Below are 25,016 nucleotides of genomic sequence, written 5' to 3'. Positions count from 1 at the left end.
AAAATTTGTCCTGAGCTGAGGGCTGAAGCCAGCAGGCTTGGAGTCGGCTAGTTCTCAACAGAACCTGTGGGCATGGCACACTGCCAGTGGGTCAGGCAGCAAGTATCTGTGCAGCTCTACTTCTCAAAGGTGGCTCTGTACTTATGCTAGGAGATGGGGGAGGAAAATGGCATCTGCGAGTTCCCTTCTTTCAGAGAAGTCCCCCAGCACGCTCTGGAATCAGTATGTGCAGATCTGTCTCCCATTTGCCCCCATGGTTGTGCAAACTACTGTTTTTTTTTTGTTGCCTCTCCATGCAGACTGCTGTCTCTTTCAGGGTGGAGGCCCAGCTATTACTCACCCTCCTGGCTTGCCCACCACTGAGTCAGCTGACTTTTAAAGCCCTAGGTACCACTGGTCTTATAAACTCATGGAATTCAGCCCCTCTGGGTTTTTTTTAACGTTTATTCATTTTTTGATGGGGTGTGAGTAGGGGAGGGGCAGAGAGAGAGGGAGACGCAGAATGTGAAGCATGTTCTAGGCTCTGAGCTGTCAGCACAGAGTCTGATGCAGGGCTCAAACTCACAAACTGTGAGATTGTGACCTGAGCCAAAGTTGTCCACTTAGCCACTTAACTGCTTAACTGACTGAACCATCCAGGTGCTCCCCCATTTTAAAGTGAACTCCACACCCAATGTGGTGTTCGAACTCATAACCCTAAGATCAAGAGTCATATGCTCTACCAACTGAGCCAGCCAGGTACCTCAGGCCCTCTGGTTTTTAAAGCCAAATGTTATGGGGATTAGTCTTCCCTGTGTGAGCCCCCTGGTGCAAGGGTCCATTTCTCTGCCCTCTTTGCATGCAGCTCCCTCCCTCCTGCAGGCAGCCTCCCTCTGCCTTTCTGCCCTTTCTAAACTTTTGGTTGCAGCTTCTTCTCTATATTTAGTTGAGGAATTTGTTCCTCCAGTCTTCAGATTACCCTCCGGTTTGTTGACTTGGATGTGGATGATACCTAGTTGAAATGTGGGATGGGGTGAGCTCAGGGTCCTCCTACTCCACCATCTTCCCAAGCTCTCCCTCAAGCAAAATCCTCAAACTCTCATTTTATAATCACTCAACTAACCCCATAAATGTGTGGGAACTGATAACTAGTGAATTCATCTCTTAGAGGTACAGATGGGAGTAGCTCCTGAGAAAGATGGGAATAACTTTCATAAGTCTCCACTGGCTAGAGGAAATAGAAATTACTGTTTTTTAGCTGGTATCTGTAAAGGTTCCACTTTTCATAAGCTTCAACAAATAACTCATTATTCATATAAACACTGTGATAGGCTTTTGGGAGTTTCAGAAGAATATGAACTCTCTACTATCAATATGCAGCTTATCTGAATTATAGTTGATCTTTTTTTCTTTAAATTAAAAAAAATTTTTTTTGAGAGACAAAGTGCAAGCAGGGGAGGGGCAGAGAGAGAGGGAGACACAGAATCCTAACCAAGAGCTGGGCTCCAAGCTGTCAGCACAGAGCTTGATGTGGGGCTCAAACCCACGAACCGTGAGATCATGACCTGAGCTGAAGATGGATGCTCAACCAACTGAGCAACCCAGGCACCCCAATAGTTTATCTTTATAAAATATTATTTTCCTTATTCTTGGTAATCAACCAGTCTTAAAATCCCTTTTTTGACATATTTCTTGACCTCTAATCACTTTCTTCCTATGTGTAACTCTAGTCTAGCAAAGAATTCTTGATTTACAATATTCCTAATTATGGGCTTAAAAATTATGTACCAGAAAGACAGCAATCTGACAGAGAAAAGACAGTTTTGCTTAGTTTGTTGCTTCAATTAGTAAGAGAGTTTATACTATTTAGCTCCAGCATGGAATTCTGCATAAAGGAATTGGCTGGCAAACGGCAAAAGAATGATTCAAAGCATGAATTTCTAGGTTTTACAGATTCATGTTTTGGCCCTATGGCTTTATTATATACTGGTGTAAGGCCAGTAGACTGTGTGAACACACACACACACACACACACACACACACACACACACACACCAGTCAAATGCATGCAATAACAAGTTCTTGGTCGTCCAGCACTTTCTGATTTTCCTTGCCATTACTGCAGGAAAGATGTGAAGATAATTGGATTCATTTTGCCAGTGTAGAAAGAGCCTGAGTCACTGCACACAGCTCTAGCTAGTGGTGCCTTTCTAAAAGGAAACAACAAATAAGAAACCACAATTTCATAGCCTAGCAGTCCTAAAGTACATCCCTTCTCACAATTTTAGAACCTCATTCTGTTTTTGTGTTCCTAAAATGATAACAAGGAATGGGGTTTAAAGACGTTTATTCTTGTGCCCTTTAAAATAATATTTCACATGTTAGCTTTAGTATCTCCATAGAAAATCTGCTTACAATGGCCATATTCATCTCAATCACCATCATATTGTTTATTAAATGGTGTAAGCAGAAATCAAAATAGCAATTTTATATCTGAATGGTCAAGAGAAGCAATTAGCTATTACTACTATAAAAAAACAGTTTCCTGAGGAAAAGCAAATCTTGACAAGTCCTTATGCAGAGACAGGGAAGTTAAGGAGAAGTTGGGGCTATTAGTGCTGCAGCTCCTGGTTGAACCACAGAAATGCAAGCTCCTTATAACGTATCTTCATGATGCCTATTTAGCAGTTGACCCCCACCTCCCATTCCTAATCTGCATTGAGCACACAGTCTCTTCCTGAAATAGCAGCCCATCTTTCTCCTGCTAATTCTCAAGTCATCTTTCACTGTGCCCTCTGAAATCCTTACTACTGAAAAGTACTTACATCCTCTGTATTTATCTAAGGGTCCTGCAATACCCTACTTTAACTGAAACCTGGCTTTTCTCTAAGATAGTAGCTTTCAACTCTGGAGTTGAAGCTCACTTATGGAGTTCACATGTGCTTCTACAACCTCCGACTTTGAGGCCATGGGGCTAGGTTGCATTGGGAGAGGGCTTAAACTTCCTACTGGGAACCCTATCTTCTTTGAAGTCTGAGGCATTGCATTCACAGGTTCTTCTACCCTTTTAAATTCACTGATCTTCAGTTCAGTCCCTGGTCACTCCCACTTCTGCAGACACACTGTTGCCAGCCCACATACACATTCCCGAAAAATGCTGGGACCAGATTCACCTTACCTTCTATAGTACTGTCCAATACCCTGAGTCCCTTAACCTCCTTTCCCTCAAAAGCTTCTTCACCTCTTCACTCAGTAATCCACTCAGATGGCCACATCCTGAGATTTAACTTCATTTCTCTGAAACACTTAACTTTTAAAATTTGGAATTAGAAATTACTTTCTATTATCTAATTATAATATTCTGTTCTTTAACCTGTCTGGAAATTCCCTCCAGTTAAACCCTCCTGGCAACTCCTTTTAAATACATTCCTCCTAGGGATGCAAGAGTGTGGGCTCTGGAGCCTATCTGCCTGGGTTTGGATTCTACCTCCACCATTTACCAGTTAGATAATCTTCACAGTTACTTAACCTCTCTGTGCCTTGCTTTCCTCATTTGTAAAATGATGGTAATTATAATACATCTCTCAGAGTTGTTAGGATTAAATGTTTAAATACATGTAAGCACTTATAATAGCGCCTAACATATATATGCTTAACATATGTTAACCATACAATCTTTTTGACTTTCATACCACAAAATACACAGACTTTAAGGGCACAGTTTGATGATTCTGACCATTCATTCACCTGCATACCATCAAGTTATAAAGTATTTCAGTCACTCCAGAAAGATCTTTTGTGCTGCTTCCCTGTCAATCTCAAACTCACCCCTCTCGAGGGCAACCGCTAATTTCTTTCACCTTAGATTAGTTTTGTCTATTACTTTATATACATGGAATCATAGTAAATGGCTTCTTTCACTGGGCTTAATACTTGAGGTTCATCAATGTTGTTGCATGTATTAGTAATCCATTCTTGTTTTGCTGAGTAGTACCCCATTCTGTGAATATACCACAATTTAACTGTTCAATCTTCTGTTGTGGGACATATGGGTTATTTCAAGATTTTGGCTTTTATAAATAAAGCTATTGTAAAATTCCCATACAAGTAGTTTTGTGTCCACATACTTACATTTCCATGGGTATACACCAAGGAGTGGAATTGTTGGATCAATGGATAAATGTTTAACTTTATCAGAAACTTCCAAAGATATTTCCAAAGTGGTTATGCTGGAAATTCTCCATCTATGCTGGAAATGTATGACAATTGCTTTATACCTCACGAGTATTTCGTATTTCCTGTGTCTTTTATTTTAGCCATTCTAGTGGGTGAAGTAACGTAACTGTGTTTTTCATTCGAATTCCCCTGAAGCTGGAGCTCCCTGGAGCTCTTCACATGTTTATTTGATTGCATAATCTTTGCGAAGAGCTTGTTCAATTGTTTTTGCCTTAAAAAATGTCATTTTTTTAATTATACAGTTGTAGAATATATTCTGGATATGTCTTTTGCCAGATATATGTATTAGGGATATTTTCTCCCAGCTGTGGCTTGCATATTCATTTTCTTAAGAATGTCTTTTTGATGAGTGGTTTTAAATTTTGTTGAAGCCCATTTTTGTCAATTTATTCTTTATTAGGGTTAATGTTTTCTGGGTTCTATGAAATCTCCTAAAAGTGTTTATATTTTTAGCATTTAAATTTAGATCTATGATTTATCTTAGTTTTCGTGAATGGTGTGAAGTATGGGTTGTGGTTCATTTTCTTTTCCCCATATGGATGCTCAGAAGTTCTAGTTCTGAAAAAAGATGCTCCTATCTCTATTAAATTGCTCTCGTGTTTGGTTGAGTATCAACTGACTATATGTGTTGTCTATTTCTAAACTTTTAGTGGTATCTATGCCAATAACACATTGTCCTGATTACTGTAGCTTTATACCATGTCTTGAAATCATGAGGTACAATTTTTACGTTTTGAAAATTGTTTTGTAACTTAAGACCTTTGAATTCCCATATATATTTTAGAATTTGTTAATAAATTTTGCAAAAACTATTAAAAAAAATAAAAAAAAGCCTTGGGCGCCTGGGTGGCTCAATCAGTTAAGTATTCAATTCTTGGTTTCGGCTCAGGTCATGATCTCATGGTTTTGTGAATTCGAGCCCGACGTTGGGCTCTGTGATGGCAGCTCAGAGTCTGCTTGGGATTTTCTGTCTCACTCTCTCTTTGCCCCCTCCCCCACTCATGCTATCTCTGTCTCTCTAAAAATAAATAAAAATAAACTTAAAAAAAAAAAGAAGCCTGCTGGATTCTGATGGGGATTAGATTGGATATACATTCTTTGGATCCATAAACAACATGTCTCCACTTATTTAGGTCTTCAGTTTCTGTCAGCAACGTTTTATACTTTTCAGTGTAGAGGTCTAGCATATATTTTATTAAATGTATTCCTGAATATTATGTATTTTTGATGCTATTGTAAATATTTTCAAAATTAAAAATTAAAAATAGAATTGTTGAATAACCATATTGTACACCTAAAATGAATATAACTGTTTATGTGAAGTATACTGGAATTAAAATTAAAAACTTAATAAACATATTTAAATTAAAAAATTTTTTTAATTTCAATTGTTTACTGCTATAAACAACTTATATAGAAATATATAGAAATACAATTGACTTTGGTTATATCTATGCTATGTTCTGTGACCCTATAAAACTCACTTAATCTAGTAGGTTTTGTTTAGTTTTTGTAGATTGCTTAGAACTGTCTACTTAGATGATTATATTGTCTGCAAAGAGAGAAAGTTTTACTTCTTTTTTTATGATCTGTATGTGTTTTATTTCTCTTTATTATCTTACTGCACTTGCTGGGACCTCCAATACAATGCTGAATAGAAGTAGAGTAGATAACCTTGCTTTGTTCCCTGTCTTAGGGGATAAACAGTCACTTTTTCACCACTAAGTATCATTTAGTTGTAGATTTTTTTTAATGGGAACCCTTTATCAGGTTGAAAAAGCTTCCTTCTATTCCTAGTTTGATGTAAGTTTTAATCATAAATGGCTAATGAATTTTTGTTAAAAGATTTTTCTACATTTATTGAGATGATCTTATGATTTTTTTCTCCATTATTATGTTAATGTGATCACTTACACTGATTTTCAAATATAAGACCAACCTTGAATACTTGATGTTAAGGATTCATATATTTATGTTCATGAGTGATACTGATTTATAGTTCTCTTTTGGGGATTTTAATGTCTTTGCTGGCTTTGGTATCAGAATTATGCTGACCTCATTTTATTCAATGATTTGGGAAATGTTCATTCTCCTTTATTATCTGAAAGAGTGTTTAAAATTGGTATTATTTTTTTCTTAAATGTTTGGTAGAATTATACGTAAAGCCTGGATGTTGATTTCTGGACCTGTATTTTCTTTGCAGGAATGTTAATTACAAATTCAATTCCTATAAATAAATATATGGCTATTTTAAATTTTAATTTCCTTTAGTATCAGTTTTAGTAATTTGTCTTTGACAGAAATTGCCCACTTCATCTAAACTGTCAAATTTAATGGCAAAATATTGTTCATAATATTCCTTTATTTTCCCTTTTCCCTTTCATTCTTGATATTGGTAATGTGTGTACTTTTTTTCTTGATTAATATAGCTAACAGCTTATCACTTATTATATCTTTTCAAAGAACAAACTTTTGGTTTTATTTTCTCCACTGTCCATTTTTTTTTTTATGTCATTGATATATTCTCTTGATTATTTAATTCTGCATATTTTAGATGCTTCAGATGCAGGGAAATCTGAGAGAGGAATGTTGAAATCTTCATCTAAAATTGTGTATTTATGTTTCTCTCTTTGGATCTGTTACTTTTAGGTTTGCTATATCTTCTACATGAGATGACTCCCTCATCATTATGAAATATGCTTCTTTAAATAATATTCATTTTCCTGCAGTCTACTTTATCTGATATTAACATAGTCACTCTAGCTTTTTTAGAGTTAGTGCTTGCATGGTATAACCTTTTTCTTTTTAAATTTTTCACCTGTGTCTTTAGATTTAATATACCTTTCTTATAAACATTATACTATGGTATCTTGCTTTTTAATTAATCTACAATCTCTGTCTTTTAGTCAGAGAGTTTAGTCCATTTCCATTTAATGTAATTATTCTGATGTTTTTGAGTTTAGGACTACCATCTTGCTATTTGTTTTCAATCTGTCCCATCTGTTCTTTGTTTAGTTCTTTCCTATATTCTTTAGGATTGAATACATTTTTAGTGTCCCATTAATCTAATCAATTGGCTGATTAGTTATACTCCCCCCCCTTTTTTTTAATGATTGCACTACAATTTACAATATGAATCTTTAACTTATCACACTCTAACTTTGGGTAATGATAGAATATCTCATGCTTAAGAAACTAAAAAAACGTGTACTAATATCTCTACCATTCTTTTTGTTAATGTCATATATTTCATATATTTTTCTTCTATACCATTATTATTTTTGCTTTCAACAAATACTTTTAAAGAAATTATGATATGAATAAAGAATCTTTTAGATTCATCTACATATTTAACATTACTGGCACTCTTCTCTCATTTACACCCACATTTCTACCTGGTACGTATTTTTTTCAGACTGAAGAACTTCCTTTAATATTTTTGTAGAGCAAGTTTGCTGGCAATAAATTCACCTTTTCAGTGTGAAAATGTTTTTATTTTGCTCCAACTTTTGAAGGATAGTTTCACCAAGTAAAGAATTCTTTATTTTTTAAACCAGGTTTAAAAAATTTTTTCCCCAGCATCATTCCATTATCTTCTTATTCTCATTGCTTCAGATGGGAAGCTGTGATATATTTTATCATTGTTCTCTGGTGTATAATGTATTTTTTCCTCTGGATGTTTTTTAAGATTTTCTCTTTATCATTGATCTTTAGCAATTTATGACATACCAAGGGCATGGTTTTAGGGTTGTTTCTTTTTGTTTGTTTTTTAAGTTATGATACACCATGGTATGCTGTGGTGTGGTTTTTGAGTGATCTTCAACTCAGTTTGTTGAGCTTACTGGATCTGTGGGTATATTTTTCAAATTTTAAAAAAATTTAACCATCTTGTCTATAAATTTTCTTGTGCTCAATCTCCTTGCTTTCCTTCTACTACTATGATTATACACATATTAGACTGGCTGATACTGTTTCACAAGCCATTTGGACAGTACTCATCTCTTTTTAGGCTTTTTTCCTCCTCCCTGTGCTTTTGTTTGAATAGTTTCTATATTTCTGACTTCAATTTTATTGATATTCCACAGTGTTTAACTTGGTGTTAAGTCCAGTGAGTCTCAGTGCCATTTTCTCCATTTTTTCACTGATTTTACTTCTTAAGTCTCTTTCTTATCTGTCCTCCTCATCTACTTCTTTGCTACTACTCTAATTCAGGCTTATACATCTCACCTACACTTCTGCATTGCCTCTTAACTGGTCACTCAGCCTCTAGCTTTTCCCATTCTGATATCATAGTTATTTTCTAGAATACAGATCATACTACAAAACTCCTCCATGTTAAATATTTTTTAAATTTCTAATGGGCTAAAATTCAAACTTCTCAACATGGCTTTCAATCCCCTTTATGGTTTCATCTAGCTTTCCTTTCTAGCACTGTAATTATGTACATTTGAATCAGTTAATGGATCAAATGTGACATAAACTTTCATTATTTTTGTTTTTGTGTATTCACAATTTGTCACAAACACACTATAACATCCCCCAACTTGGCTACATATATCTGATATTTTCCTTTAATAGCATTTGGTTCCTAAGATTAGCTTGGTGTTCACCAGAGCCCATTATCATTCATTGTTCATGTGTTACATTGTCTCCTCTGCCATAGTATAATCTCTTGATGAGAAAGACTCTGTGTCACTTACCTTTGGATTCCTAACATTTGGCACAGACCTAGACCTGAGCAAGGACTCAATAAATATTTGCCAACTGAAATGAACTATAAATTCAGAAGTTTATTATGACACTATATTCATAAGTCAATAAACATGGATTTATGTCAAGAGAAAATAAAATAATAACTATATCAACCAACATTAACTGAGTGCTTACTATGGGCTTGGCACTATTCTAGGTAATAATTGTTTTGATCCTAACAACTCCTCTAGGAAGCAGGTTCTCTTATGTCACCACGTAACTGATGGGAAAATGAAGCACAGAGAGATTAACTGACTTGGTCAAGGGCTCACAGACAGAAGTGACAACCAGAATTTGAATCCCTACAAACTAGCTGTAGAGACCACACTTCAACTCTAACAATATTGTGCCTATTCATGTAATTTATGAGGCAATCATCTGTTTTCCAGAACAAACATTTTTATGTAGTTGGTCCTACTTCACATAACCATTCAGGGCCAGCAAAAGAAGGCATGGGACTGCTCTTCTTTCCCCAAATTTCTTCAACATCCATATTAAACTGACAGGTGAGTAGAGTGAGAAAAACAGGTATTTTTAAATGATATTCTCAAAAAGGAAATGAAAACATTTACAAACCTTCAAATAAGCACCAGAAGGTTATAAACATTCTCTAGTATCTTAAATGTATATCTAAATGATCTTGTGTCTAAATAAACCTGCTTCCTCTATTTCCTTCTCATTCAGTGACACTCAAGAAATTAAATACTGTTAAAAACCAAAAACTTCTATATCACTAGCTTTATGGGAAAAATGATCTTTGAAAGGAAGTTTTAAAAACATTATACCACATTTTCAGTTTGTAATAAAAGCCATAACATAATCCAACAGAGTTGTGGTTAAAGAAAGTACAACTTCTAAAGAATTGTCATTTAAATGACAAACACTGGGTATTTAAGTGGTAAAGGTTACTAAAAGATTTTGGCATTATAATTTATCATACCACTTCCTTATAGCTCCAATGAATGATTCATGCTCAATGATATTTCATACCTGAACTTCCTATTCAGATACAATTAGATATACTATACATTAATGTATACTTTGGTGGCAAGACATTGATGTTCATCTGATACCATTACCAACTAACTAAAATTATATTGACAAAGAAGATTGATTTCAGTGAGTCTTGACTAAGTGGCTATCTCCATTGTTTAATCTGATGGTTATTAATTTTTCAAATTGCTCTTACCATTGAAAACCTAAGTTAAAAGAAGAAATTGTTGTAATTTAAATGTTAAAGTGATGGGGCGCCTGGGTGGCGCAGTCGGTTAAGCGTCCGACTTCAGCCAGGTCACGATCTCGCGGTCCGTGAGTTCGAGCCCTGCGTCGGGCTCTGGGCTGACGGCTCAGAGCCTGGAGCCTGTTTCCGATTCTGTGTCTCCCTCTCTCTCTGCCCCTCACCCGTTTATGCTCTGTCTCTCTCTGTCCCAAAAATGAATAAACGTTGAAAAAAAAATGTTAAAGTGAATCACTCATAATTAAGAATAACATGAAAAAAATTTTTTTTATTTGAAAGGTTGAACATTTAATGGTAACTGGAATAGTAAGTGGCCTATACATAAATATTCATACTGGTGTGGCTATAAGAATATTTATTTGCTGCCTTTGGCTATGTAAAGGTTTTAGCTAAAGAACAAAGCAAAGTGGAGTATTTAGCAATTATCCTCTAAATTGAGGTTGCAAACTGTATGCTCAGAGGGCCTATGTAGATAACCCAAATGTATGAAGCAGGAAGGGTCTGAGTGCACCTGCATTCTTTATGAGTGGAGAGGACTAAACTTCACACAGAGCTCAAAGCTCTGTTAAAAGTGTGCAGTTGGGGGCGCCTGGGTGGCGCAGTCGGTTAAGCGTCCGACTTCAGCCAGGTCACGATCTCGTGGTCTGGGAGTTCGAGCCCCGCGTCAGGCTCTGGGCTGATGGCTCAGAGCCTGGAGCCTGTTTCCGATTCTGTGTCTCCCTCTTTCTCTGCCCCTCCCCCGTTCATGCTCTGTCTCTCTCTGTTCCAAAAATAAATAAACGTTGAAAAAAAAATTAAAAAAAAAATTAAAGTGTGCAGTTGCCACTCGGCTTCAGCTGACTGCTCACTGCACAACAGACAATATTGACAATTTCTGATTTATAAATGTTAGCTAAAGAGCTTTAAAATACTGTGCTTCAAAGTTTACCACCAAAGTATCTACAGTTCCTAAGAAAGTAGATGTGAAGAAAGTTTTGGCAAAAAGCAGAGAACTAGAGCAACACCACACCAACACCAAGGAGGATCCTAGCAATGGCATTCTGAATGGGTGGTGCTCTCTCTCATCTTACTTCTTGCTATAGAAGGTTCCCCTAAAACACGGCTCAGCTTTAATTCGATAAGGGCCCAATGGGAATAGACTGCATTAACAGTGGAAATGAAAGACACTCTGCTGCTGTAGCATCTCTTGGATTGAGGGGAAAGGAGTATAAGTTTTAGAACTGAATTTTTAAATATCTGTTTGAATAGTACAGAATACTTCTGGGATTATCAAGCACATTTAGAAAGGTACATGACAAACTCATTTATTTTCTCTCTCATGTCAGGAGACACAGTAAGATTTGCCAATTTGGTTGAACAAATATTTATGGAGCACTTACTACATGCCATGTACTTATAGGGACTAGGGATAAAAGTCAATTAAGACAAGCTTATAGTCTAAAGGCGGGGAGATACATAAGCAAATATGATTTAGGTACAGACTGAAGAAGGGTTATGAAGACCATGAATTTGTGAATGGCAATGGTGAACTATACCCCAAATATCTAAACCACAGAGGGGATATCATGGAGGGCTTCCTGGAAGATATAGCAACTAAAGACCAAACTGAAGCTATAATCCTTATCTATGACTTAAGACTGTGCCAGGCACTGTTCTAAAAGCCTCATGTTTATATACTTGTGTAAATCTCCACAACAATCTTAATAGGATGTATATCTCATATTATCTGCATTTTATAGATGAGGAAAATGAACAGAAACTTGCACAGGGTCACATAACTAGTAACTGTCAGAATTCAGATACCATGCTCTTAACTTCTATATATTACTTATGGGTTTGTATTTAACAAAATATAAAATAATTAGAATACATTACAAGCAGTTATGACTTGGTGATTTCACTGGGATGGGGAATGCTATAGAAAAAAATGTCTTATCTTTGCTTATTGCTTAGGACTATCTCAAATGTAAGTGAATAATTCTTTCCAGATTCAACCAGAACACTATAGAAAAAATATTTTATCTTTGCTTATTGCTTAGAACTATCTCAAATATAAGTGAACAATTCTTTCTAGATTCAACCACATTGAGGAAAAAGTTCTAGATATGTTACAAATATTATGACTGCTTTGCCTTTTAAAATTTAGCATGACTTAAACTTACCTAAAATAGCGACCAATTTGCTTTCTTCACACCAGGATTTTTTAAAAACTACATGTAACTATTCTCCACTGAGTCATCTAACTGGAGAGTGGGAAGATGAGGTAGATGAATCAAAGAACACTGCCCCACAGGACCTATTACACATATTACTATTTATTTTTTAGTTTCGGCAGTACACTTCTTGTATCGTTAGATACCTGGTACTGCTAGCACAAATTCATGTGACTTATTTGTTAAATAAGAAATATTGGTCAATCAAGTTCACTTGCGATGTTATCAAGGTTCACTTGTAAAGAAAGATAGTATTTGATTTTCAAATACTGTATTCCTACAAATAACACTGTGTGTGTGTGTGTGTGTGTGTGTGTGTGTGTGTGTGTGTATGTATTATAGCCATGTACAGAATGATCAGTTAAAATTTAAGAAAATATCTAGAACTTCAGTTAGTTAACTGACAAAGGGGACTGAACCCACAAAAGCAAGGTAAAGACAGATTTGATTCATTTAACCGCACACAGAAAAGTGTATTGGTCTCACATACAATTTAACTCTTGGAAACCACCTAACATTGAACTCTAAAAAATCTTAGATGAATAAGGAAATCATACTTAAACATAGAAGGGTGAATGCAATTTTATATTATTATAAATGAATTATGCACCACTAATTGCCGTGTTACAGACTCCAACTCTATTACATATACAGTGAGTTTTACATTGCCTTCTTACATTTGCATGTTGTTAGAGGACTTTTATTTCTACTCAAAGAACTCCCTTTAGCATTTATTGTAAGACAGGTTTAGTGGTAATGAATTCCATCAGCTTTTTTGTCTGGGAAAGTCTTTATCCCTCCATTGTTTCTGAAAGACAGCTTTGCTAGGTATGGTATTCTTGGTTGATTTTAAGTTTTTTTTTTAATATTTATCAATATTTCTTTTATATTTATCATATTCTCTTCTGGCCTGAAAGGCTTCTGTTGAAAAATCTCCCCATAGTTTTACGGGAATTCCTTTGTATGTAACTTCTCTCTTTTCTCTTGTTGCTTTTAAAATTCTTTCTTTGACTCAACATGTAATTGTAATATGTCTGTAATATGTCTGTGTAGTCTTATTTGGGGTCCTTTGGGCCTCTTGGATCTGGATATCTATTTCTCTCCCCATGTTTGGGAAGTTTTGAGCCATTACTGATTTAAATACACCTTCTATCCTTTTCTCTTTCTCTTCTTCTTCTGGAATTCCCATAATGTGAATTTTGGGAATATTCAAATAATGTAAATTTTCCTTGTGTCTCATAATTCTCATGGGGTTTTTTCACTCTTTGTCATTTCATTTCACTTTTTACTCCCCTGAGTGGATAATTTCAATTGCCTTGTCCTCCAGGTCACTCATTCTTTTTTCTGCATGGTTGAATCGCTTTTGAAGCTCTCTATTGAATTCTTCAGTTCAACTTCCTATATTTTTCAGCTCTAGCATTTCTGTTAGTTTATTTTTGATGTTTTCTATTCCTTTGTCAAAAATCCTGTGCTGTGTGTAGTTTGTTTTCCTAAGTTCATTGAGTTGTCTGTCTGTATGTTCTTGTAGGTCACCAAACTTCTTTAAGAAGATTATTCTGGGGGCGCCTGGGTGGCTCAGTCGGTTGGGCGTCCGACTTCAGCTCAGGTCATGATCTCACGGTTCGTGGGTTCGAGCACTGCGTCGGGCTCTGTGCTGACAGTGCAGAGCCTGGAGCCTGTTTCGGATTCTGTGTCTCCCTCTCTCTCTGCCCCACCCCTGTTCACACTCTGTCTCTGTCTCAAGAATAAATAAACATTTAAAAAAAAAAGAAGATTATTCTGAATTCTTTGTCTGACACATCACAGATCTCCATTTGTTTAGAATCAGTTATTAGAGCTTTATTAGTTTCCAGGTGTCATATTCACCTGACTTTTCATGATCCTTCCTTATACTGGCATCCATACATCTGAGTAAGTGGTAAAAGGTTTCTTCTAAAATAAATGTATTTAAGATCCCCAAAGGTGAGTTATTTAAAGGAAAGTATTAATCACAGGTTGTACACAAACATGGTAAAGTCATGAGAGTAGTACTAAAATAACTGACGTTTGAGAAAGACTAGTCAAGTCATATCAGGCTCAAATTTCTTGGCCTGTAACCTACAGTTTACATCTCCATACATTATTGCTGCTTTAGGTCTTAGAGGTTACACAATAGGCATAAAATCTCCCAACCTATATCTGCCTGTTGTATTACAGGACTGCTGTTTCCTTAAGGCTATTTTTTGAAAATCTGGCCACAATGATTAATCATTCTTTGTTCTCCAAATGTGTACCAATTTCCAGCCTTCAAGCTTCTGTTCATGCTGTTCCTTCTGCTTGGAATGCTCACTTCCCTTCTCTATCTGTTGAATTCTTACAGTCCTTCAAAGGCCCAACTAACTGTAATCTTCTTCATGCAGCCTTTCCTCATCCTGCAGTCAGATGGGCTTCTTTCCCTTTCATGGTACCAGTAGAACTTCTCTCTTCACTGAGCTTTCTATCAGTTTTGGTAATATTCCAGATGCTCAAATAATTATATTCTCCCACCTAGTGGATTTTAAGCTCTTTCATGGGAGGGAAAGGAAGAGTATGCATTTTATTCTTTTTTATATACTTAACAAAGTACCTTATACACAGAGTAGGCCCATAATTAGTATTTGCTGAATTTAAATTTAATATTTTAAGCAACATTCATGTGACACTTACAATTTTGCGCTTGATCATGAAAAGTGGGATTTTTGCATGGAGAGGAGTTGAGGACAGTTCCTTATGGACCGTTGATAAATACAATCTTCTTTTAATGTTCCCTAAATCAGTAATTCTGAAAAAAGAAAGAAAAGAGAAAGATTTTCATCAATATAATAACCGCTGCTTTGGATAATCATCAAAATGATATAGTTTATCATATAGGCCCTTTCCAATAGGGAGATCAAACACAGAATTTAAGAACTGCCTTTTTTTTTCTTTCAAGGAGTAATAAAGTTTCTTCCTTAAATTCGAAGTGCTCACAAGCCTGAATGTATAAATTCACTTAATATGCTAATTTATTTCAGTACTCTACACTAGATTTCCACAGTCTTCTAGCCTATGAAAAAATTCAATTTGTATGAACTGAGAAACTGCTAGCTTTTAAAAACCATGCTTGTTCCAGCCCCTTAAGCTTGTGTTATCTTGGGATATACTGTCACCTACTAAATAGGAAAACATTATGGGTTTCTTTCCCTAGAAATGCACCTGTCATTTTATATAGGCTCTTAGTCTGCTTAGAGACAGACACAAAACACTGACTGTCGGTTTCACTTCCTAAGCACATATCTTCAAACCAGAATTATAATACACAAGTTTATTGCTCACTATTCAGGTCAAGCCACAGTGATACCAAGGACACTGAATTTGAACATCTTTAATAGATTTAGACCACAGTCATGATCACAAAGATTAGGTTTGCTTCAAATTGATAGAGGCTCATTTTTATGTTCTGCTTCCTTTAGGTCTCAGAGGCAACAGGAGGCTTAAAATCTCCAAACCTGTCTCAGGCTGCTATATGGTAGAGTTGATGCTTATTAAAGACTGTCTTTTTACCGGAGAATAGTGATGTTTCTACCATTTTTAGCAACTTTATCTACATGTACAAACTGCTAATTTTCTACAATTAGTAATCCCCCAAGCTGACAACATTTCATTCAAATGAACTACTATTAATATTTACAGTGTAATTAAATATTTTAAGTCAACATAGCCTTTTCTTTTTTAAAAGATGTTTATTTATTTCACTTGATCTTAGCCAAAAGGCCAAGAAGTGATAAGATGTTTATTTATTTATTTGGAAAGAGAGAGAGAGTGTGCATGCAAGTGGGGGGGGGGGCAGAGAGAGAGAGAAAGAGAGAGAGAGAGAGAGAGAGAGAGAGAGAGAGAGAGAGAATCCCAAGCAGGCTCTGTGCTATCAGCGCAGAGTGCAATATAGGGCTTGATCTTACAAACTGTGAGATCATGACCTGAGAGCCAAAATCAAAAGTCAGATGCTTACCCAACTGAGCCACTCAGGTGCTCCAACATGGCCTTTTCTTTTCTTTTTTTTTTTTTTTTAATTTTTTTTTTCAACGTTTATTTATTTTTGGGACAGAGAGAGACAGAGCATGAACGGGGGAGGGGCAGAGAGAGAGGGAGACACAGAATCGGAAACAGGCTCCAGGCTCTGAGCCATCAGCCCAGAGCCTGACGCGAGGCTCGAACTCACGGACCGTGAGATCGTGACCTGGCTGAAGTCGGACGCTTAACCGACTGCGCCACCCAGGCGCCCCAAACATGGCCTTTTCTATAGCTTTTCCTTATCTCCCTTCCTACTTTTCTAATCTCATTATTTCTTCCCTCTAAAATACATATTCTTCTGTAGAAAAACTATCAGTGAACAATGTTACGAATAAATACAGTAAAAATTAGATGAGATGAATTCAGAGTATGCCCCACCTAAAAATTATACCCTACCTGCACTAAACAATACTATAAATTTATTTAAAAAGCAATAAAGCCTTTCAATCTATAGTCAGAGGTAAGGTTAAAATGCAAAAGTGTTAAGCTTACTGCAGTTTTATACTTAGATGTATAAGTAAATATAGTATAATATTTGCCCCAAGGCAGTGTCTTCAAAGTGGGATGAGCACACGGGGAGGTGGGGTGGTTAGAGCTATCTTTCATCCCATCCTTTACAAATATTATTTTTGTGCACATTTCCAAATAAATGTGTTTTTGAAATAAATAAATGTACCTATGTGGTTAGAGTGCTCAAACATTTTACCAATAGGGCACAGGATCAAATATGTTTGGAAAGCATTGTCATGTTATTAGGTCTCTTGTGTAAGAAGCTCTGATTAGAAAAATAGAAGGAAAACCATATTGGGATTCTGGAAAAGGAGAGGGAAGAAAAAGTTCCCTCACATCATACAAAAAGTTTGGTTGCACCAACCAAAACTCAGTTGAGCACAATCTTATTAAAGCTCTGCTTTGCTTATAGAGAAAAGACTATGTCATTTTTATTTGAATTGGTAAGGATCAAACTCCAGAAGAATGTTTGAGCAGACTACCATTTTATCAACATATAGAACTACAGGAACATTCATTCATTCACATATTTAAGAAAAAGCTCACTGAACCAGACAGTATCCTGGGAGTACACTGGGGAATATGATGGTGAGAAAAGCAAGGTAAAAAAGGAGAAAGAGAAAAAATAAATGCCAGTTCTCCTAAATGCAATGAAGAAGAAGAGACGGAATTAGATAACATCAAGAAATGATCTACTTTATAATAAAGCCAGCAGGGTTAGGTAGGACCTAGGAGGTAAAAAGAGGGCATAAAGTAGAAAGGGTAGCCTAGAGCCAAATCATGCAGGGTCTTTAGCCAAGGTAAAGGGTTTTATAAATTTACTGTTCACACTAGGAGAGTCAACATTCCACCTTGCATGATGAATGGATATCATAAAAACAAATAATTATAGTCTCTTTGATTTCTTTATTTTATATGTATAACTGAAATGAGGATTTTAGAGTACAATCTCATGTGCTTTGATAAATGTATACACTGATGTAATCACCACTCCAAACAAAATATAGAACATTTCCATCACCTTAGAAAGTTCTCTCTTGGCCCCCTCTCATCAATCATCACTCCTGATTTCTAACATCATGTCTAAGTTTTGTCTGTTCTCAAAATTCTTATAAATGAAATGGTGTAGCATATACTCTTCTGTGACTGGCTTTTTCACTTAACATGACATTTTTGAGATTTATCCATGTTGTAACATGCACCAATGGTTCCTTTCTTTAATTGCTGAGGCTTGTATGGCTATGCAATTTATCTATCCATTCTCTTGTTGATGGATACTTATTTCCGGTATGGGTTTCTCATAAATAAGACCTGTCTGAATATGCCTGTGAGTTTTTTTGAGAACAAGTATTTTCATTCTCTTGATAACTAGGAATGGGATTACTGGGTAGTTGGGGAATAAATATGTATAATTTTATAGACTCTATAGATATCTTATAGGTTTCTCATAAATAAGACCTGTCTGAATATGCCTGTAGAGTCTTTTTGTGAACAAGTATTTTTATTCTCTTGATAACTAGGAATGGGATTACTGGGTAGTTGGGGAATAAGTATGTACAATTTTATAGAAATAATTCTCCAAAGTGATTGCAGTGGTTCCATACTCTCAACAACTTTTGGTACTAGCAGACTTTAATGTTAGCCAATTCTGGTTGGTATGAACAAATATCATTGCGATTTTATTTGCATTTGTCTTATGAATGACACTGACTACTTTTTTTTTTTTTTTAATAAGCTTTATGCCCAACATGGGACTCAAACTCACAACCCTGAGATCAAGAGTCGCTCACTTCAATGACCAAGCCAGCCAGGTACTCTCACCTTGACCACTTTTACATGTGTTTACTGGTATGTCTTGTGTAATGTCTGTTAAGTCATTTGCTCAACTTTATTGGGTTGTTTTCTTATAATTCTGAGAATTCTTTATATATTTTGGATATTTGTCCTTTGTCATGTATATGCATTGTGAATACTTTCTTGCCTATTGTCATAATGGTATCTTTTGTTAACCTTTTATTTGGAAATAATTTCTCACACAAAAGTATCAATAGTACACAGAAACTCATATACACATTATATTAGCTTATTGCTTAATGATACCTTTTGATTAGCAGAAGTTTTTAATTTCATGAAGTCCAGCTTATCATTATTTACAGTCGCACTTTGTATTTCCTAAAAAATCCCTGCCTAGCCCAAAGTTGCAAAGAAGATACTTTTCTACGTTTTCTTCTAGATCTTTATAGTTTTAGTTTTTCATTCTATGATCCATCCAATATTAATTTCAGTACATTATGTGAGGTCGTGGGTGTGGTTCTTTCTGTATGTTTATCAAGTTGTCCCAGCACTATTTGTTAAAGATTCTCCTTTTCCAAATTGAAATGCCATGGTACTTTGCTGAAAATCAATTGTATATGTGTGAGTGTGGATCTATTTCTGGGCTTTCTATGGATCCATTTGTTTCATTTATCCATTCTTCCGCCAATGTCACACTGTTTTGATCACTCTGGATTTGTAGTAAGTCTTGAAAGTAGATGAAGAAACTCTTCAACTTTCTGTTTGTTTCTTGTTTTTTTTTTTGTTTTTTGAGGTTCATTAGGCCCTTGCTTTTCCAGATAGATTTTAGGATCCACTTATCATTTTCTATAAAAAAAAGTTGTTAAGAGTTTTGGATTGTGTTGAATCTATAAGATCAATTTGGGGAGAACAATATTGAGTTACCCAATCCACTCACATGGTATTTATTATGTATTTGTTTAGGCCTTGTTTAATTTCTTTCACAATATTTTACAGCTTTAATTTTAGAAGTCTTGTGCAGCTTTTGTTAAATTTATTCCTAAGTATTTTGTTTTTTGATGTGATTGAAGATAATTGCTACTAGTACATAAAAATTTCATCGATTTTTGTATATAATTATTTCTGTGACCTTGCTTAATTCACACATTACTTTTAGTAGTTGTTTTGTAGATTCCTGAGGATTTTATACATAAACAATCATGTCTTCAGTGAATAAAGACTTTATTTCTGTTTTTTTTCAATATTTTCATTTTTATTTTTTTCTTGCATTACTGCAGTGGTTAGCACCTCCAGCATATACTAAATTGAAATGATGAGAGCAGAAAACCTTGCCTTGTTCCTAATCATAAGGGAAAAATGTTCACTATGGTTCTATTACATATGTTAGATGTAAGTTCCCTTTAACATATTGAGGATCTTGTCTTTTCTATTTCTAGTTTTTTTAAAGGTTTTTTTTTAAATTCATGAAAGGGTATGGAATTCTGTCCAATGCTTTTTCTGCATTGAGATAGTCCTGTTGTGTTTCTCCTTTATTCTGTCCATATTTTGAATTATACTGATTGACTTTCAAATGTGAAACCAACTTTGTATTCTTGGTATAAATTTCAATTATGCTAGTATTTTGTTGAAGAATTTTACACCTGTGTTCATGAGGTACATTGGTTTGTATTTTCTCATGATATTTATATCAGGTTTTAATAACAGAGTTAAGCTAATCCCATAAAGTGATTTGGGAAGAGTTTCCTCCTCTTCTATTGTCTGAAAATTTATTTAAAATGGTGCTAGTTTATTTACTTTTATTTTTAAATGTTTATTTATCTATTTTGAGGAGGGTAGGGGCACAGAGAGAGGAAGAGAGAGAATCCCAAGCAGGTTCCATGCTGTCAGTGCGGAGCCAGATGCAGGGCTCGATCTCACCAACTGTGAGATCATGACCTGAGCTGAAATCAGGAGTCGGATGCTTAATCAAATGAGCCACCCAGGTGCCCTAAAATGGTGCTAGTTTAAATGTTAATAGAATTAATGTAAGTCTAAAGCTTTCTTTGTGGGAAGATTTTGGTTATATATTCAATTTAACAGATTATGAGGCTATTCAGATTTCTAATTTTTGTTGTTTCAGTTTTAATACATTGTGATTTTATTGCCTTAAAGTTGTTCATATTATTCCCTTTACTATCACTTAACATTAGTAGGATCTGTAGTGGTATCCTGTCTCTCATTCTTGACATTGGTAATTTGTGACTTTTCTCTTTTTATTATTCAATCCCTCTATGGTTTATTAAATTTAACTTTTTAAAGAAACAACTCTTGGCTTTGTAGAATTTCTCTATTCTTTGTTTTCAATTTTATTGATTCTTGGTTCTAAGTTTATTTCTTTCCTTCTACTTATTTTAGGTTTAATTTCTTGTTTTTCCCCCTTCACTTCTTAGGGTGGAAAGTTAGATAATTAATTTTAAACCTCTCTCTTTTCTCATACAAACGTTTAAAACTTATAAAGCTTTCCTCTAAGCATTATGTTAGCTGTCTCCCACAAATTCTGATATGTTGTACTGTAATTTTCATTCAGTTTGAAATATTTTCTAATTTCCCAAATGATTTCTTCTTTGAATCTTGGGTTACTCAGATGTGTGCTATTTAATTTCCAAAAAGTACAGTCTTTCCTATATATTGCATTGCTATTGATTTTTAATTTAATTCCATTGTGGTCAGAAAACATACTTTGTTAAGTTTCCTTTTTAAAAAAATGTAATAAGACATTGTTTGATTCAGAATATGACTGATGGATGGTCTACATGCACTTGCATTTCTTATTTTTTTTATTTTAAAACTTTAAAACATTAAAAACTACTTTCCCCAAGTTTACTCAGTACTGATCCATTTATCTATAGGCCATTCTTTCATATTTCTGGGCAAGTCTGGCACCTAGATCACAATTTTCTTCTGCCACCATTCTGGGTAACTTTATCTACACAAGAGAGAAAAATTTAATTTAAACGTAAACCTTTTCCACCATGACAATCAACACATCTATTCCATTTTAGCACCTTATACAGATAGCCCTACTTTGTAGCCCATCATCACTAGGAATTGTTCAACTTCAAGGTCTCCATTTCAAATTTTCTTCCTGATTTCATTAATTCATTCAACTAGCATTCAGTCAATGCCTTAACAGCACAACACAAGGCACCAGAGATACGGAAGTAGCTAAGTTGCAGAAATCATTCTCCAGTGTGGAAGGAAAAATAAACATTCTTCAGTAGCTGTTTTAGCACATTTCATAGATGTTATCTTATTAGGTCTCACAAAAATCCTTCACTAAAGGCAGTATATTCATTCTCCATTTTGTAGATAGGGAAATTAGACTACATAAACTAAGGAAGCTACTAGTGTATGGAAATACAGCTAGGTAAGTAGCAGAATGTTAAAATTGCCTCTTTAAAATCCACCACGATTTCTGTGATATGACTGTATGGTCACTACCATAATAGCCTGAAGCTCTTTCATTCATTCATGCTCAGTGGCCACTATTTGCCACATGCTGTGCTAGCAGTTACAAGGCTGCCTTGGTGCCCTCCTTGCAGAACCACAGCCAAACACTTTCAATACAATACTTGTTCATCTGATAAAAACCACATACCCTTTTGCTTCTCCCCTTCTCACTCTTTTAAAACCATTTCCTGCTCAATTCTGGCTTCCAGTCTGGATCCAATTTTCTAATAGGTCACAAACATGTGTCTTACACTATGACTCCAGTTAAAGCCTCCTGAAAGGATGATCCAAAGCTAGAAAGATGAGTGTAGTAATCCACTAGAATGTGGTAATTCATCTAAAGAAAAAAATATCTACCAAATTTCAGAAGGTCTTTGTGCTTGGCACACAATCAGAACAAGTGACTTAGACTTCAGTTCTTGATGTATGCATTCCCCAAAGAAAAGGTAGTGATATTATTATTAAATATCTATTAGGGGTGTCTGGGTGGCTCAGTTGGTTAAGTGTCCAACTCGATCTCGGCTCAGGTCATGATCTCACAGGTCCTGAGACTGAGCCCTGCATCGGGCTCTGTGCTGACAGTGCAGAGGCTGCTTGGGATTCTCTCTCTCCCTCTCTCTCTGCCCTGCCCTATTTGTGCATGTTCTCTCTTTCCCTAAAAAAAAAAAAAAAAAAAAAAAAAAAAACCTTAAAAAATAAATATCTATTATGTATTGAACATTTCCTATATGCCAACACTGTATTAAGTATTCTAGATGCATTATCTCACAATGCTCTCATAAACCCCACAAGATGTCTATTAGTATTATCTCTACTTAACAGATGAGGAAACTGAAGCTTTAGTTCTCAGACACCTAGCAGAATGCAGATTTAAACTCAGATCTAATTGATCCTAGTACCTACTACATTCTTAACAAGATGCTGATTTTCTTTTGGGCAGACAGTGCCTATAAAAACATCCATAGTAGAAGAATCTTTGCTCCTGGGAACAAAATATTTAGCATCTGGTAACTAAGACTGTTTGGCGGGACAGAGCCCATGTTTGCCTTTGTAAGTATGTGTGTGCATGTGCACACACATTCCATTCACAAATTCTTCTTTTAAAAATTTGTAAAAAAACAAAAACAAAGACAACACCCCTCTGATTCAGGAACTATTATCTTGCAATTAAAAGCTCATAGGTTAATCTGACTTTCTTAATTTTCATGTTCTTGGAGGTCACTTCACCATGCCACCATAGGCTTCACATACTTACAATCCTCTCAGTTATTAGTGAGGAACCCTGTGAATCACTGATTCTGCCCTGTTTTGAACATCTGAGCTTCACTGTTCCAATTAGCTGTCAGGCTGAGGAAAGGACACAGGTGCAAGTAGTTTATTGGAGAGCTGATTCCATGAAACAGGAATGAAGGAAGAGGGAGAGTAAGACAATAAAAGAGGAAAAGCCAAGATAAGAATGTGCTGTCAACAATACTGCTATAGACCACAGGGGCTGCATCCCACCAGGATGTCCAGGACCATGGGAACATGTACAGAGCATCTCCCAGAAGTGTCCACTTGAAGAGAGGAGGTGGGAGCATATATTCTCTACCTTCCAACTCCCCGCAATGGTTAAGGGTTGCCTTGGGGGGCCTAACCTCCCTAGTATTTTCAGGCTATGCCTATCTGTGGGTGGAGTAGTAGGCTCCCACAACATCAAAGAAAGTCCTGGATGACACTTTATATGGGAAGCTATCCAAGCAAGCTTGCTCCAAACTACCCCTGCAGCTGCAGCTGATATCGGACGTGGACCCAGAGGACGTGACATGGAACACTGGAGTGGGCTGCCACAATGACAATACCAGCATGCTTTCTACTTAAACATACTCTCCCTCCTGTTGTTTTTTGGTGCCTTTGCTTATGCGTTTCCCTTGAAAGCCCCTTCTCTGATTATGCCAGCTGAAATTATATTCATCCATCACAGTTTGGGTTGTAATGCTACCTCCTCCCTGAAAACACCTCAGACTCCAAATTAAAAATAATTACATCTTTTTTTTTTTTTTGACTCACCACAACATGTTTTTCAACCTCTATTACTGAATTTCTTTCATTCCCTCTTGGTGTTCTAGGTCAGTAACTACAGTCCATTTTATGGGCCATAATCTGATGCAAATATGCAAATCTTTTCCTTTGTTTTCATGGGTGAATAACATGCAGTTCCATAAATTTCAGTTTTATCACTTCTAGTAACATTCTAATTGAGTTTGAAAGGGTTACTAGCATTTGGTACTCCCAAGCCCATTTTAGAGTTTCAAGCAGTCTCTCATTCTAAACTCCACAAAGAAGTCTGACTGCCCTGAAAGGTTTGGTGATTTGTAAGAGTTCCCAGTACGCACATGTACAAACACAACAGAGGTGGGATTTCTGCAGTTTGCTCCTGGGAACAAAATATTTAGCATCTGGTAACTAAGACTGTTTGGCGGGACAGAGCCCATGTTTGCCTTTGTAAGTATGTGTGTGCATGTGCACACACATTCCATTCACAAATTCTTGGTAAGAATTTGTCCTTGGGACAAGGACAATTCATTATCAATTCATCATCAGTGTTGTCTTGAGTTAATAGTAGTTTCTGAGTACTGCTTTTTTTTTTTTTTTGTGATCAATTGTTATTATTCTAGACTACTCATTATCAACAAGTGTGGAAATAAGCTGTAATGGTTAAGAGCATTAATTTCAAAGCCATACTTTCTGTGTTCAAA

The 25,016-nt window shown here is 35.8% G+C and overlaps 1 protein-coding gene across 22 annotated transcripts in view; it reads right to left on the bottom strand.

Annotated features, from left to right (window-relative positions):
* Positions 1-25,016, bottom strand: part of CFAP20DC (CFAP20 domain containing) — a 230,910-nt gene that overhangs the window by 133,678 nt on the left and 72,216 nt on the right. For all 22 annotated transcript variants that reach the window (XR_008297101.1, XM_053219152.1, XM_027039111.2 and 19 more), the window contains one exon: positions 15,103-15,217. Coding sequence is in view for 21 of the 22 variants with exons in the window: in XM_053219152.1 (XP_053075127.1) it covers positions 15,103-15,217 (115 nt within the window). In the remaining variant the exon portion in view is untranslated. The remainder of the gene's footprint in view (positions 1-15,102; positions 15,218-25,016) is intronic.

Source organism: Acinonyx jubatus, chromosome A2, assembly GCF_027475565.1.
Source record: "Acinonyx jubatus isolate Ajub_Pintada_27869175 chromosome A2, VMU_Ajub_asm_v1.0, whole genome shotgun sequence".
In the NCBI taxonomy this organism is placed as follows: domain Eukaryota; kingdom Metazoa; phylum Chordata; class Mammalia; order Carnivora; family Felidae; genus Acinonyx; species Acinonyx jubatus.
This window is presented reverse-complemented; position numbering and strand designations above follow the sequence as displayed.